Source organism: Tachypleus tridentatus, chromosome 6 (assembly GCF_004210375.1).
Source record: "Tachypleus tridentatus isolate NWPU-2018 chromosome 6, ASM421037v1, whole genome shotgun sequence".
Classification (NCBI taxonomy): Eukaryota; Metazoa; Arthropoda; class Merostomata; order Xiphosura; family Limulidae; genus Tachypleus; species Tachypleus tridentatus.
In genome coordinates, this window is record NC_134830.1 from 149,920,797 (window position 1) to 149,938,222 (window position 17,426).

At 34.6% G+C, this 17,426-nt stretch overlaps 1 protein-coding gene across 1 annotated transcript in view; it reads left to right on the plus strand.

Annotated features, from left to right (window-relative positions):
- Positions 1-17,426, plus strand: part of LOC143251778 (HEAT repeat-containing protein 1-like) — a 29,761-nt gene that overhangs the window by 10,999 nt on the left and 1,336 nt on the right. Inside the window, exons 10-16 of the mRNA XM_076503021.1 lie at positions 848-987; positions 1,720-1,863; positions 10,771-11,037; positions 11,983-12,231; positions 13,586-13,717; positions 14,916-15,007; positions 16,469-16,615. Of these exons, the coding sequence (XP_076359136.1) occupies positions 848-987; positions 1,720-1,863; positions 10,771-11,037; positions 11,983-12,231; positions 13,586-13,717; positions 14,916-15,007; positions 16,469-16,615 (1,171 nt within the window). The remainder of the gene's footprint in view (positions 1-847; positions 988-1,719; positions 1,864-10,770; positions 11,038-11,982; positions 12,232-13,585; positions 13,718-14,915; positions 15,008-16,468; positions 16,616-17,426) is intronic.

Sequence of the window (17,426 nt, forward strand, 5' to 3'; positions counted from 1 at the left end):
TGGTCATCTATGTTCCAAATGGAACGTAAGGCATCAACAAACCTTTGTTCTATGTTCCAAATGGAACGTAAGGCATCAACAAACCTTTGTTCTATGTTCCAAATGGAACATAAGGCATCAACTAACCTTTGTTCTCTGTTCCAAATGGAGCATAAGGCATCAACTAACCTTTGTTCTCTGTTCCAAATGGAACATAAGGCATCAACTAACCTTTGCCAACTCATCCTGTCTTTAACCAATTCTGTTACATGTTTCTCAGTATTTTTAATGCCACCTGTGTTTTTGTATGACAGGTGAACTCTTGACATATTTAGTTACATTTATCATCAAAGGTCCAGAAAGTTGCTTCTCTGAAAATGTTTGTTTGGTCTTCCTGTAAAATACAACTTATCCATCTCCATGTTTTGACCATAACATCCTCTTGATTGCATTGTCTCTGTAGTTACTTGTATTTCATTATTTACTTTCAGCTTTCTGATCTTTATTATAACACATGTATCAATATGTGAAAGCTTGCAGCTTGTCCAGAGCCTTTATTATCTTTCAGTTACCACTTATTTACTAATACTGATTTTTTTTTTAGTGTTCAGTTTAAGTTTTTATAGCAGTCTTTTTGTCTTTGTAGCTATATGGCTAACTTAAAAGTGTGCACATTTCGAAATTTTTTGTATATTATGACAGATGTAAAAACAACGACACAGTTACATAATTTCTTTTCCTCTGTACATGCTGTGTTACTACTTTATTTTTGGAATTTAAGTTTACATTTTACACTTGGGAGTTGATTTACAGCACAAGTTATTCAGTGGGTTCAAAGTTCTTTATTTTGCCATTATTTGTTTTACAGAACGTTCATGGTTTGTACCGGGTTCCTCTGTTATCGAGAGCCTCTTACTTCAACTGTTTTACCTGGTAACTGAATTGGCTGCATCATGTAAGGGAGCCATGAAGCAGAGGTCTCAGAAGCTTCTGATGGACTTTTTCAAGGTGAGACAGAATTATTGACTCACTGTACTCCTCAAGTTAAATCCTTATAACATCAAAATATTCAAATAATCTTCATGGACTTTCCTTACACAGTTAAGTGGATAGTGTTAAGGATGGTTCATTTCTGTGATGTAGGAAATTATTGTTATCTTGAAATTTAAGGTTTTGTCTGATGTAATTTGGAGTGCCAGCACAGTAAATAGGTTAGTCCTTCATGTATGGTTTTATCATTTAATGTTTCCCAGAGTAACAGGACTTTTTATGCTGCTGTTATGATGTCAGATCTTCATTTGTTTGTTATATTTTAACATAGCATGATTAGAATGTATGGTGAATAATACAGCAATTGTTATATTTTAACATAGCATGATTAGAATGTATGGTGAATAATACAGCAATTGTTATATTTTAACATAGCATGATTAGAAAGTATGGTGAATAATACAGCAAATTTCTCTCCAAATAATTTATTTCTGTGCATTTAATTATTGTTAATTACTATTGTTGTTATTCTATTAAAAATGTAACCTTGATATGCTTTTTCAAATTTTAATTTAACTCCAAGCATGTTATTGGTAACTAGAATTTATTAATTAGGAACATTTGAAGGCTGAACAAACTGCTTTTATAATACACTATGTTATGTAATACAGGCCAAGTTAACATAGTTGTTTTATAAATGGATAATTGTGAAATATTTTACATAAAGCTTTAATAAATAAAATTTCCCAGTATCAACTTGGTGAACCAGAAGTACTCGGGAAGTTCATGTCATCGTTGTGGTGCTTTGATCTACTGTTACTTCATGAAGATGTACTTTTGAAATCTGTTGTTCAAGCACGCCCCTTTACATCTCTGCAACATTGTATACTGCCAGTAAGAAGCATGTTGAACATATCCTGAAAACTCATCAACAGGTGGGTTGGTCCTTGAACAATGCACAGTAATGGGTTTACTTTTTAAATCAAACCAAACTTGTATGACATAAAATAGTTGTTTGAAACAGTTTCATGTGTAGAAAGATATTAAGGAAATTTGCCCCATTAGTGTCCTGTTGAAATTAATCATTTTAATTTGATTTGTTTTTTCTCAATATTATACCATTTCACAAAACATGTAACATTGTGAAATGTGGCACTTGACCAAAAGTGTTTAATTTATTAAAGTAAGTATAGTTGTGTCAGTGTTTCATGTAGCTACTCTATTAGTGTCAGTGTTTCATGTAGCTACTCTAGTTGTGTCAGTGTTTCATGTAGCTACTCTACTTGTGTCAGTGTTTCATGTAGCTACTCTAGTTGTGTCAGTGTTTCGTGTAGCTACTCTAGTTGTGTCAGTGTTTCGTGTAGCTACCTAGCTGTGTCAGTGTTTCATGTAGCCTACCTAGCTGTGTCAGTGTTTCGTGTAGCTACACCTAGTTGTGTCAGTGTTTCAGTGTAGCCACCTAGTTGGTCAGTGTTCCATGTAGCTACTCTAGTTGTGTCAGTGTTTCATGTAGCCACTCTAGTTGTGTCAGTGTTCCTGTAGCCACCTAGTTGTGTCAGTGTTTCTGGTGTAGCCACCTAGTTGTGTCAGTGTTCCTGTAGCCACCTAGTTGTGTCAGTGTTTCTGTAGCCACCTAGCTCAGTGTCAGTGTTTCATGTAGCCACCTAGTTGTGTCAGTGTTCCTGTAGCCACCTAGTTGTGTCAGTTGCTCGTGTAGCCACCTAGGTTGTGTCAGTGTTTCATGTAGCCACCTAGTTGTGTCAGTGTTTCCTGTAGCCACCTAGTTCAGTGTCAGTGTTTCGTGTAGCCACTCCAGGTTGTGTCAGTGTCCGGTGTAGCCACTCTAGTTGTGTCAGTGTTCTCAGTAGCCACCTAGCTGTGTCAGTGTTTCATGTAGCCACCTAGTTGTGTCAGTGTTTCCTGTAGCCATCCATAGTCAGGTCAGTGTTCCTGTAGCCACCTAGTTGTGTCAGTGTTTAGTGTAGCCACCTAGTTGTGTCAGTGTTTCGTGTAGCCACTCTAGCTGTGTCAGTGTTTCATGTAGCCACCTAGTCAGTGTCAGTGTTTACGTGTAGCCACTCTAGTCAGTGTCAGTGTCTCGCAGTAGCCACCTAGTTCAGGTCAGTGTTTCGTGCAGTAGCCACCTAGTTGTGTCAGTGCTTCATGTAGCCACTCTAGTTGTGTCAGTGTCAGTGTTCCCGTGTAGCCACCTAGTTGTGTCAGTGTTTCGCGTGGTAGCCACTCTAGTCAGTGTCAGTGTTTCATGTAGCCACTCTAGCTCAGTGTGTCAGTGCTGTGTAGCCACCTAGTTGTGTCAGTGTTCTGGTGTAGCCACCTAGTTGTGTCAGTGTTTCATGTAGCCACCTAGTTGTGTCAGTGTTCCAGTGTAGCCACTCTAGTTGTGTCAGTGTTTCATGTAGCCACCTAGTTGTGTCAGTGTTTCCGTGTAGCCACTCTACTCCAGGTCAGTGCAGCTCGTGTAGCCACCTAGTTGTGTCAGTGTTTCATGTAGCCACCTAGTTGTGTCAGTGTTCGGTGTAGCCACCTAGTTGTGTCAGTGTTTCATGTAGCCACCTAGTTGTGTCAGTGTTTGCGTGTAGCCACTCTAGCTGTGTCAGTGTTCCTGTAGCCACTATAGTTGTGTCAGTGTTTCATGTAGCCACCTAGTTGTGTCAGTGTTCCTGCTGTAGCCACTATAGTTGTGTCAGTGTTTCATGTAGCCACCTAGTTGTGTCAGTGTTTCATGTAGCCACCTAGTTGTGTCAGTGTTCCTGTAGCCACCTAGTTGTGTCAGTGTTTCCTGTAGCCACCTAGTTGTGTCAGTGTTTCGGTGTAGCCACCTAGTTGTGTCAGTGTTCTCGTGTAGCCACCTAGTTGTGTCAGTGTTCCTGTAGCCACCTAGCTGTGTCAGTGTTTCATGTAGCCACCTAGTTGTGTCAGTGTTTCATGTAGCCACCTCTAGTTGTGTCAGTGTTTGGGTAGCCACCTAGTTCAGGTGTCAGTGTTCGCTGTAGCCACCTAGTTGTGTCAGTGTTTCCATGTAACCACCTAGTTGTGTTAGTGTTTCCTGTAGCCACTCTAGTTGTGTCAGTGTTTTCGTGTAGCCACTCTAGTTGTGTTAGTGTTTCGTGTAGCCACCTAGTCAGGTCAGTGTTCTGCGTGTAGCCACTCTAGTTGTGGTCAGTGTTTCTGTGTAGCCACCTAGTTGTGTCAGTGTTCCATGTAGCCACTCTAGTTGTGTCAGTGTTCATGTAGCCACCTCTGGTTGTGTCAGTGTTTGCGGTAGCCACCTAGTTGTGTCAGTGTTTCTGTGTAGCCACTCTAGTTGTGTCAGTGTTCTCATGTAACCACTCTAGTTGTGTTAGTGTTTCCTGTAGCCACCTAGTTGTGTCAGTGTTTCTGTAGCCACCTAGTTGTGTCAGTGTTTAGGTGTAGCCACCTAGCCAGGTCAGTGGTGCGTGTAGCCACCTAGTTGTGTCAGTGTTTCATGTAACCACTCTAGTTGTGTTAGTGTTTCCTGTAGCCACCTCTAGTCAGGTCAGTGTCTGCTGTAGCCACCTAGTTGTGTTAGTGTTTCTGTAGCCACCTAGTTGTGTCAGTGTTTCCGTGTAGCCACCTAGTTGTGTCAGTGTTTCCTGTAGCTACTCTAGTTGTGTCAGTGTTTCATGTAGCTACCTAGTTGTGTCAGTGTTTCGTGTAGCCACCTAGTTGTGTCAGTGTTTCTGTAGCTACCTAGTTGTGTCAGTGTTTCGTGTAGCCACTCTAGTTGTGTCAGTGTTTCCGGTAGCTACCTAGTTGTGTCAGTGTTTTCTGTAGCTACTCTACTTGTGTCAGTGTTTCATGTAGCTACTCTAGTTGTGTCAGTGTTTCATGTAGCTACTCTAGTTGTGTCAGTGTTTCGTGTAGCTATCTATTTCTTGCACTAAATCTGAAGTATTTCAGTTAAAAATAATTTATCATGTAAACATGGATAATCATATCAACCGTCTGTAGAACTCTAAATTTGTTATGTGAGAGGACTTGTACCCCTACTTCCACATGCTTGTGGAAGTTGATCTTGGTTTGGTTTGTAGATAACACAGAAAAGTAGATTTTAAAATATTCAGTTAGTAAAATAACTGGTGATATTTAATTAGATGCCGCGTAGTCTCACGTGCAGCCCCGTCTGTATACCTTTTGCCACTTGTGATCTATACAGACCTTAATAAGTTGATGTGTGTGTGTGTGTACTCTGGTCATAGGAAGTTAGTTTAAATGTTACTGTTTTTTTGTAGTGCATGGATTTATTTCATAGACAGTAGTTCATTGATTAATAATCAGTGTGTTACTTTTAAACTTACTCTTGGATAGAGAGATAAAGCCCAGTTATTGGGTGAGGTCAATCACTGTTGATGATAAAGCTCTTAGTTGATGCTGTGAATTCCAGACAGTCTATAATTGTTTCAGCAAGAATTGAGGAAGGGACGATGCATCTGTTGTGTGTGTACACCTAATTAAGTCACCAGAGTAACACTGAGGTGTTCGCTCATAAGTAGAATGACATTTTATAATGTATAACAGGCAAAAGAAATTGGAAGACAATTTTGTATATGAAAAGTAAAATAAAATTTTTTCTGAGCAAGACTTGTATATGTGACCTAATTTTTACTTTACATATACTGATGTGTATGTATATATACAATAGGTGTAATTAAAACTATCGTTACAGTGTTTCCCTGTCTTCTGGTGGCATTGACTTCACAGTTAGAACCTGTACGTCTAGCAGCTGCTTTGTGTCTACAGAAGTTAGGAGAGTATTGTGGTGATGCCGACAACACTCCCTATGGGAGGCTCACACAACACTTGGTAAACCATACTGAAGAGATTATTGTTGATTCATGGTTGGTAATTGTTGACACTATGGTATCTTTCTAATTAAAATAATTTATTACTGAATGGTTTTTGTGTTTTGATGACCTAGATTTTGTTTATGAAACTGTTGGATCTGAAATCTACTCATTTCAAGGCATGCTGGGATTTAAATATAATTTCAGTTAGCTGTATATGGTAACGTACAAAAGATCTTTGGATTAGCTAATTGGATGTGCACAGGGCCTGTCTAATGTTGGAGAAGTAATATTGACTGTTCTTGAAACTTTATGTATTTTTTACAAAATATTGCAAGCTTTTTATAAAATATACAAATCTGTAAAGATCTGTCTGTAAATATATTATGAGTGTTTGACTGAGATGCTGACAAACTAGCAGTGACTAATTATAAGAACAGTTAACACTGATATTCTGAGTAATTCAAGTTCTTGAAGGAAAAACGTACAAGAAAAATAAGTTTCATGTTATAAACTAGAGTCAGATATTACAGATTGAATTAGTGTGACCAACTGTTTATGGTAGAATATATATTGAACTCCCAAATGGTCGTGAGTTTTGTCCACTGAACTGACTGTCTGTTGATAAAGGAATGTTGACTGTAATTCTGATTGACCTTTATTTATCTGTGTGAAATATAGCAAGCTTTCAGTCATATGTACAACTCTGTTAAATACACGACATCTGTATTTGTACTGAGGATGACTATAGATTGATAACATGAGTCTGTTAAATACACAACATCTGTATTTGTACTAAGGATGTGACTATAGATTGATAACATCAGTCTGTTAAATGCACAACATCATTATTTGTACTAAGGATGTGACTATAGATTGATAACATCAGTCTGTTAAATACACAACATCAGTATTTGTACTAAGGATGTGACTATAGATTGATAACATCAGTCTGTTAAATACACAACATCAGTATTTGTACTAAGGATGTGACTATAGATTGATAACATCAGTCTGTTAAATACACAACATCAGTATTTGTACTAAGGATGTGACTAGATTGATAACATCAGTCTGTTAAATGCACAACATCATTATTTGTACTAATGATGTGACTATAGATTGATAACTTTAGTTTAATTCAGACTTACTAATTGTATTGTACGGTGACATTCATGTTAAGAATAAAGTACTTTTGTCTCTTGTAAAGTTTGAATATTGTATTTGTATAACCTGTATAATACAGTCTGTTTCAATATCTTTGTATATTGTATTTAATCTCATCTACCATGAATCATCAGTGTAGGGTAAAATGACTGGTCAATACCTGATATCAAATGTGTAATACCATGTTGAATGGAACTTTGCAAAAGTTATAGTATATGCACTTTTGACCCGTACAATGTACATATAGTGAACACATTTTGGATAACTCAGCATCGGACGATAACTTATTATAGACCAGTCAACATTAGATGATAAATTTAATTATAGACCAATTATATTAATATCTCAAATGTATGCAAGACCTCACTTGCATGTCTACAGTATAATTATTAGTCATTTATACACAGTTGCTTTCTAAAACAAATTCTCAAATTACTTACCTGGATATATTTCTGGAGAGACAACCTGAAGCGTGGTATTTCTAGTGTCTCTGTGACTTCATGTTTTGTTGTAGGCCTAATGCTGGGTAGCCTAGATGTTGGTAAGTAACTATCTACTAATGGCTCAGCAGTAAGACTGCATTCGTACAAATCAAATTTCAATACACATTGTGTACAGAATACTGTTGTGTGCTTAAAAACAACCAGCCATATAATAAGTAAATAAAATGTGGTTTGTCTTAGCATGTTTGAAATTTTCTAATTTTTTGTGGGTTTAAGTTTTGTTTCAAGTATAGTAATACATTTAGTATCTGGCATTTGTAACAGTTACATTTTTGATAAGCTTGGAGGCATGAATTATAACTCCAGCATGGAAGGTAATACATTTTGTTGATTTAGTGTGATATGGCAAAAAAGTGTAAAAATGTGTGATGTGACAAAAATGTTATTCCAGTTTTGGTATATGAACTGCGGTAAAATCAAAGTTTTGTGACCTATACAACAAGTTAGCATTTTTGTTGCATCTGTGTCTTATGGATAAGTTTGCTCTCTTTTGTTCCCCCATTAGGAAAGATGGATAGGGGTTATGTTTTAATCCCTGTGTGAGTATGTGCATCTGTCTTTGTCAACAATATTACTCAGAAATGGCTGAATAAATTTTGAGAAAAATTGGCATACATTTGGGCTATGATCCTATGTAAAAGTGATTAGTTTTTGGAGCATCATGGTTGCAAAAATCCAAAATTCCCTGTCTGTTAATATTGGGATTAATTTTCCACACTTATTGTTCTTTAACTCAGTCCAGAATGATCAGATTTTGGTGAAGGTATTATTCTTCACTGTCCTGCCAAAAATGACAAATGTTTGTGTATAACATTAGCTGTACAAACATATTTCCACATCAGAACTAAGCGTGGTCATGGCTGAGGGCTGAAAGTATGTGCCACAGTGAGCGTCCATCTAGTTTTATTCGTTACGTGATTTTGTAACGTAAACATTATTTGCTTTTCTAACAAGGTAATGTATTGAGTGATGTTTGTTTATTGATTTTATAAAGTCAAAGTGCTCAACCTTTTACTGTGTGACATTTAACATGGTGTTCAGGGTTTGATGTCAGAGTTATCAACTGTACATATCACCCTCCATCATTGCTGTTAATATACATTTCTACAGGTTATATAATCTTTATGATGGACAAAACTAAAAGCTTGCTACATGTGGTGTAGATAACATACGTTGAGAATTATAGTTAATGTTCTGTGTATAGTACAGGGTTAGTTTATCAAAGTGGTTCTTAACCTTGTCCTGTATCATTCATCTTTATAAGTTTTTCACAACAGCTCAGTCACCAAAGTTACAAAGAAAGACAAAAAAAAACATAACATTCTTTATTGTACCTTTAATTATCAAAGTACAACTAGGCTGAATACAACAAAAACAAAAACCCTTGGTGAACCATTCACCGAGTTGAGAAGCATTTGTCTGAAGGACCAACTGTGTGTACATTTTGTTAAGTCTGTATTTGTCTGAAGGACCAACTGCGTGTACATTTTGTTAAGTCTGTATTTGTCTGAAGGACCAACTGTGTGTACATTTTGTTAAGTCTGTATTTGTCTGAAGGACCAACTGCGTGTACATTTTGTTAAGTCTGTATTTGTCTGAAGGACCAACTGCGTGTACATTTTGTTAAGTCTGTATTTGTCTGAAGGACCGACTGCTGCGTGTACATTTTGTTAAGTCTGTATTTGTCTGAAGGACCAACTGCGTGTACATTTTGTTAAGTCTGTATTTGTCTGAAGGACCAACTGCGTGTACATTTTGTTAAGTCTGTATTTGTCTGAAGGACCAACTGCGTGTACATTTTGTTAAGTCTGTATTTGTCTGAAGGACCAACTGCGTGTACATTTTGTTAAGTCTGTATTTGTCTGAAGGACCAACTGCGTGTACATTTTGTTAAGTCTGTATTTGAAATTTTGATAATAGAATGTTATTAATACATGCACTTCAAACTTTAAAATTCTACAGGTTGAATGTTACAAAACAGAGGTTTCCATGTGTGTTTGTTTCAAACTTTAAAATTCTACAGGTTGAATGTTACAAAACAGAGGTTTCCATGTGTGTTTGTTTCAAACTTTAAAATTCTACAGGTTGAATGTTACAAAACAGAGGTTTCCATGTGTGTGTGTTTCAAACTTTAAAATTCTACAGGTTGAATGTTACAAAACAGAGGTTTCCATGTGTGTTTGTTTCAAACTTTAAAATTCTACAGGTTGAATGTTACAAAACAGAGGTTTCCATGTGTGTGTGTTTCAAACTTTAAAATTCTACAGGTTGAATGTTACAAAACAGAGGTTTCCATGTGTGTTTGTTTCAAACTTTAAAATTCTACAGGTTGAATGTTACAAAACAGAGGTTTCTATGTGTGTGTGTTTCAAACTTTAAAATTCTACAGGTTGAATGTTACAAAACAGAGGTTTCCATGTGTGTTTGTTTCAAACTTTAAAATTCTACAGGTTGAATGTTACAAAACAGAGGTTTCTATGTGTGTTTGTTTCAAACTTTAAAATCTCTACAGGTTGAATGTTACAAAACAGAGGTTTCCATGTGTGTTTGTTTCAAACTTTAAAATTCTACAGGTTGAATGTTACAAAACAGAGGTTTCTATGTGTGTTTGTTTCAAACTTTAAAATTCTACAGGTTGAATGTTACAAAACAGAGGTTTCTATGTGTGTTTGTTTCAAACTTTAAAATTCTACAGGTTGAATGTTACAAAACAGAGGTTTCTATGTGTGTTTGTTTCAAACTTTAAAATTCTACAGGTTGAATGTTACAAAACAGAGGTTTCTATGTGTGTGTGTTTCAAACTTTAAAATTCTACAGGTTGAATGTTACAAAACAGAGGTTTCTATGTGTGTTTGTTTCAAACTTTAAAATTCTACAGGTTGAATGTTACAAAACAGAGGTTTCTATGTGTGTTTGTTTCAAACTTTAAAATTCTACAGGTTGAATGTTACAAAACAGAGGTTTCCATGTGTGTTTGTTTCAAACTTTAAAATTCTACAGGTTGAATGTTACAAAACAGAGGTTTCTATGTGTGTTTGTTTCAAACTTTAAAATTCTACAGGTTGAATGTTACAAAACAGAGGTTTCCATGTGTGTTTGTTTCAAACTTTAAAATTCTACAGGTTGAATGTTACAAAACAGAGGTTTCCATGTGTGTTTGTTTCAAACTTTAAAATTCTACAGGTTGAATGTTACAAAACAGAGGTTTCTATGTGTGTTTGTTTCAAACTTTAAAATTCTATAGGTTGAATGTTACAAAACAGAGGTTTCCATGTGTGTTTGTTTCAAACTTTAAAATTCTATAGGTTGAATGTTACAAAACAGAGGTTTCCATGTGTGTTTGTTTCTTAAACAGCCAACTACCGATTGTTTTGTCAAAGTGGTTTGCTCCAGCAGTGAAGGAAAATGACTCTTCAACCAGGCTGAGACCTTCCACCAGAAGTGCAGCAACCACTCACTTGTCAACAGAAGCTACAACTTTGAAGATTCTGCTGGAGTTGGTGGTTGATACCAGTACTCCTGCCCACATCCAGCATGGTTTACTTCGAGTTCTCCAGTGTGTGAATTCACAGGTGAAACTTGCATATGTTGTACTTAATTCACTAAAAGCTCAATGTACAGGTTTAAGTTTTCTTTTCTCAAGTGACACTTAAGTCACACATTTTACTGTTGTGCCATCATTATGACCCTAAGCAACAGCACCATTTTAAACATGTCTCTTTTTCTGGGTTTACTCCTGACATTGTATAGTGTCATTGGCATTATGACCATGAGCAACAGCACCATTTTAAACGTGTCTCTTTTTCTGGGTTTACTCCTGACATTGTACAGTGTCATTAGCAACAGTGACATCATTCACCTTTCTTGTGTTTGTAATTTTTTATGAGTTGTTTCTCTTTTTATTTCTATTTAATTTTTTATCTGGAAGTTGGATGTTCAATTTATTTAATTTTTACGTTTTCTACTAAGTTTTACTTTTTTTTTTTACTGGTTGTTTGACACAGATGGCCTTGTTGCTTTATGAAAGTAAATACTAAACAACAAATCAACCGTTTTCAGGTTATTTTCAAGGCCTTACTTGTCAAGAAACAAAATTGAGGCTCATAAGAGTTTTTATGATATATAAGAACACTTACGTTAAAGCTGGCTATAACTAATGAAAATCAAAATTTGAAGATTTTTTAAATTTTAAAACAAAAGCATCGTTTTTCACTGTTAAATGGTTCTTTATAGTTTTACATGTTTAAAAATTTATCAGAATATCATTGTGTCTTACTATTTATGTTGATCATTTTTAAGATTCTGACATCTTTTTTAGGTTTATTTTCACATATTTAACAAATACAACTTCTTCCAGTTAAGCCAAGCTCTTGTTTAATTTAAAAGTAAGACTAAAATAATCAAAGTTCCAAGTGTCGTGTACATAAAAACATTGACGCTATTTTTACCATAATTTTTATAAGAAGAGAAGGCGCTTCTTGTTTTCTTATTTTTATTATTTTATTTTTTTTATTTAGGATTGTTTAGGTAAATTGTTACCATTGCTTGACTCTATGCTGGAACCTTACTTCAACGACAAAGACCTGATTTTAAAACATTCTCAATATGCTATCGTTGAGCAAATTCTTTCAAAATTTACCTCAGAAAATGCTGAGTTGTTTTGCAAAGAGAAAAGCCAAGCTCTACAGTTACTAAAGAAAATGCTTTTGTCAAGCATTAGAGTGAACTGTGGAATGGACTCGCTACATTTAATGGCTTTGAAAGTGGTAAGTTCTTTGTGGTCAATTGCAATATATTTGTGGTCAGTTTGTTTACTTTTACTTGGTCAGGAAAAACTACTTGTAAAATCTCAAAGTAAATTTGTTAAAAAATATAAACTAGTAAGTATAAAAATGGCATAGAATAATATGTAACTATCCTAATTGTATAGCTTTGGTTTCATACTGATGTTGTAAAGTTTTGGTTTCATACTAATGTTGTATAGCTTTGGTTTCATACTAATGTTGTAAAGTTTTGGTTTCATACTAATGTTGTAAAGTTTTGGTTTCATACTAATGTTGTAAAGTTTTGGTTTCATACTAATGTTGTAAAGTTTTGGTTTCATACTAATGTTGTAAAGCTTTGGTTTCATACTAATGTTGTATAGCTTTGGTTTCATACTAATGTCGTAAAGTTTTGGTTTCACAAAAAAAAAGTCTAACTGAAAAATTATGATTTTATAAAGAAATAAAACAATTTATTAGAGTTCCACTCTAGAGGTATGTAACATGCCTTTATGTGACCTTGTCTTTGTACCACAAAACTGATAATTCTTTAAACTATGAAGATCATTGGGTTATGATGTAAACTCATGGGCATTAACCTAGAACAATAACTTTGGTTAAGAAAATATTTACTGAAGCTTTGCTATTGACTTTGTTGTTTGTTCTGAGCAAACATTTAAATAAAAAAAGGTTGTCATACCTTGAATGTTTGTTACTACCTGATAAAATTTTCTGGATTCAAACCTATTTTTTTTTTATAAATATAAACCATTTGATAACTGATTTGTTTATTTTTAAGTTATTGTAATGTACACTAGAAAATAAAAACATTGTAATACATATAACTAACCACCATTTCATCACAACAACTTCACTGAGAGTTATTTCTGGACTACATTCATATCGACTAACATTCCCTTGATAAAACAAGGCATTGGAAAGGAAATATTTTTTTATGGTAATGGGTCAGATTTATTATTATTTTATAGCAATAACTGACAGAAGAGGAAGGTATGATAAAGCAAGGTCTTAATACTAAAATTGTTAGCTCGTCTTGAACAAAATATAAAGTTAGAACCCTTTCACTAGTTCATTTGGTTGAAAACAAGTAAATTAAAGTTCTGAATATAACCCATTAAACAAAATAAAAACAAGTTTAAACCTACCTACAAACAGTCAACATTTTTTCTTGTTTCTCTGTAGGGTATAGATTTGAAAATTTTTAAATAATTATTTCTGAACTGTAATATTGAACAGTTACTTAGGACGTACAACTACGATGTTAAAAGACAGATTACAAAAAGTCTTGCCAGAAAAATGAAAACTTTTTGAAGTATTATAAAATTGTTTGTTGCAGTTAACAAAGGAGTTTTTTCAAGCACTTGGATCTCCCATTGTTCAACATGAACTCTTGGACCTTGTTCTAGATCTTTATGTAAATTCCACTTCTGCTCATGACGGGAAAGCTATGGCCAAAGTTATTAAAAAGGTATGTTACTTGTCAGTAGTTATTCAACTACTCAAACTTTCTGAGTTTATTGTTCAAAACATTTACAGTAGAATTACATCCTGTAATACAAAAGTACTTTTAGAGAGGTGGGAAAACTTTTAAGTAAACAGATATCAAAACTTACTTCATTAAATGTTTAATAAGTAACTTTTGACTAGTGTCTGCTTTTGTTTGTAAAGTGTTGGCAAAATGTAGGTGACATAGAAACAAGTTGGCTCTAAAACCTAGAGAGTTGTAACATGTTAAGAGTAATAAGTGTTCTGTTAACAGTTAAAGAAATTGAATTGTTTGGATAACAATATAAATAAAAGACTATGATGGTTGAGGATGTAGAGAAATGTTTTTTAAAACGGTTTTGAAACTTGATGAATATATCACAGTAAGACTGTTAGAACAACAGTAACTAACATCGGGAGTGCATAAAGAATGAATCAAGTTCTTAAAATACCATCGTGAAATGTTATTAATTTTCATACATCAGTTATAACAGCACATAACATGTTTCTAACAGAAAAGTCTCCTGCTACTTGGTTGTTATTTTTGTATACAAGTAATTAGTTTTTGTATGCATTTGTGATACACTTAGAGCACTTACTACACTGTGCCTGTGATACATCAGAGCACTAACTACACTGTGGCTGTTATACACCAGAGCACTTATTACACTGTGCCTGTGATACATCAGAGCACTAACTACACTGTGGCTGTGATACACCAGAGCACTTATCCTTGATGATGAGAAACCCACTTGAAATCAAAATGTATCTGAGAATGGATATTAACACTATTGATAAGAAGAGAAGAACATGTCGACCTTGCTAGCTCATCTTCAGGTTAAGAAAAAGCACTTACTACACATTGACTGTGATACACTAGAACATTCGCTACACTGTGGTTGTGCTACACGTAATATAAGTTTTAATATGTATATATTTTTAATGTAATAATGTTTTTGCAATAAGTTGCCTCAGAATGTGTATAATGACTAACATCAAGTCATGAAACGACTATAAGCACGTGGATCAACTTTTGTAAGATTCCTTAGTTAAGATTCATAACTTGAACATCAGTACTGATAGGAATTCAAAAGAATTTTTGCCCAGAAGTTGTGACAGAGTTCACATTGTGTTTAATAATCTGAAGTGAATCTATGAGTGAAAGTATTTTTATGTTTCAGATGTGTTTTGATGGTAAGCTTCTTGTGAAAGTGCTTCACCAAGTAGAGACCAGTGCCACAACAAAGACTGTCAGAGACGTCAAGAAACAAAGGTATTGAACTTACAAACTCTATTGCTCATCTAACATGTATGATGTTCAATGGTCTGTCAGACGTTGACTTTCTGTTTTTATGTGTTTCCATGTTGTTGTTTTTTACCTTCTTAAACAAATTATCCAGGAAATGGTAAAATCTTATGTTTGTTTTGGTTGCTTATTATCCAGGGAAAATGTTTATACAGGAACAAATAGGCCTCTTGTTTCTGTTTTACTTAGGGTGTCACAGACACCTACATCTGTATTACTTAGGCTGGTACAGACACCTACTTCTGTATTACTTAGGCTGGTACAGACACCTACTTCTGTATTACTTAGGCTGGTACAGACACCTACTTCTGTATTACTTAGGTTGATACAGACACCTGTTTCTGTGTTACCTTGATTGGTACAGACACCTGTTTCTGTGTTACTGAGATTCGTACAGACACCTATTTCTGTGTTACTGAAATTGGTACAGACACCTTTTTATCTATCACTTAGGTTAGTACAGAACTCACAATTTTCGTTGTTTTTAAACATTTTAAGATACCTCTTACCTCCTGTTTCTTTCTCTAAAATTTTTTTTTTCCATCATCAGTTAGTAGATTTCTAATAATTTCTCTGAGATTTTTGCCAATATGTCTGAAGATTCTTTGTTAGTTTTCATGGAGTTACCTGTTTTTAGTGTATTTCCTATCAGGTATATTAGTCATTCATTGTCTTGTATAATTTTTTTAAACTTGCATCTCCTGTGTATCATCTGTCATTTACTGTTAGGCTCTTTTTTACTTCATAAAGAAACTCTTTAAACTGTTTGTTTGTACTGTCTTTCGACCAGAGGCCTACTTCATGCATGAAAGTAGAAGGAAGGCAAGCAAAGTTAAACTTACGTGTGCGCTACTGTTGTTTTTAACTAAATATGCATATTGATTATGGGATCTGTTCTATTTAAAGTTTAGCTTTTGGTAATGGTTTTGTATTTTGTAAAGTTTTTGGTAAAAATATTTATTCAGTTTTCTGTGTTCTTTTTATGTTGCTGTTTTCCTTTTCATATTATGGCCATGTGGTTAAGGCACTCGAATCATAATCCAACGGTTGCAGGTTCAAATCCCCGTCACACCAAACATGCTCGTCCTTTCAGCCATGGGGGCATTATATGTGATGATCAATCCCACTGTTTGTTGACAAAAGCAGAGCCCAAGAGTTGGCAGTGTGTGGTGATGACTAGCTGCCTTCTCTCTGGTCTTACATTGCTAAATTATGGACGACTAGCGCAGATGGCCCTCGTATAGCTTTGCACAAAATTAAAAAACCAAAGCTTTTCATGGTAGTTTATTTTTCATGGTTTATTTCTTTTCTGAATATCTTACTTGTAGTGTCTACTTTTGTTTTGAAGATATTATGTTTTTTAAAACGTTATTATACATCATTCTATAATTTCTTATGGTGATTTTTGTTTTGTTTTTGTATCATTAGGACCCAGACATCAAGTCCTGAAGTTGAAAATGTGTTGGACAAGCAACCTTGGAAGAAAGTTATTGTGTTACTTGAAATCGTTCAGAGTAGGTCAAAGTTGCAGGCCGTTGAAACTTTGATTCCTGCTCTCTTTGACTTATTAAAAAGGTATATTTATTACTCTTTCATATTTTAATGTTTTTTATATAAAGCTGTATGTAAGAGCAGTGGTATTGTAGCCGCAGATCTCCCCATCTGCTGTTCTGATAGGCCTACATCTATATTACAAGCCCTTGATTAAATATGTTTGAAATACTGATGTGTCTTGGAAACTAATAGTTGATCAAAGTAACAAGGGAAATATAATAATATGAAAAGTAAAAACCATGCAGAGGTTTGCTATAAACAAGATGTAGTGGATAGGTTGATTGAAATCTGTTGGAGAACATACTTAACCTTTAAACCCTAGGACCATCCTAATGTGCTGAGTGCTGACAAACTGCATTCCATCTTATCACTTCAAAGTTTTTACGGCTATTTGATAGCCCTTGCACATCTCCATATGAAGTTTAATAACCTAACCGATACACAAGTTTACTTTGGTGTTAATTTGATAACTTATATGAGAACATGTTAAAGAAATCTAACAGTAACTTTGGTAAGTTTATAACTCAAGATGGAGTAAAATGTTATGAACATACACCAGATAGATATATTCATGTAATAATTTAAACATGTTTAATGATTTGGTGTAGAATATGAGTATTAAAGGTATCCATCTTACAAAAATCTGAAAAGTAACTTTGTTTTAAATGGATTCAGCAGTTGTTTTCTCTCACTTTCTTTGAATTATTTGTGTCTTAGCTACAAGATTCTTGGGCTGCGTAGAAAAGAGAAAAGTGTAGAATTTTTTTAAATTGATTTTGTATCTTAATTTGTTTAGTTGGTTTTGCTGTTAGAGATTCTAATGTTAACCTGA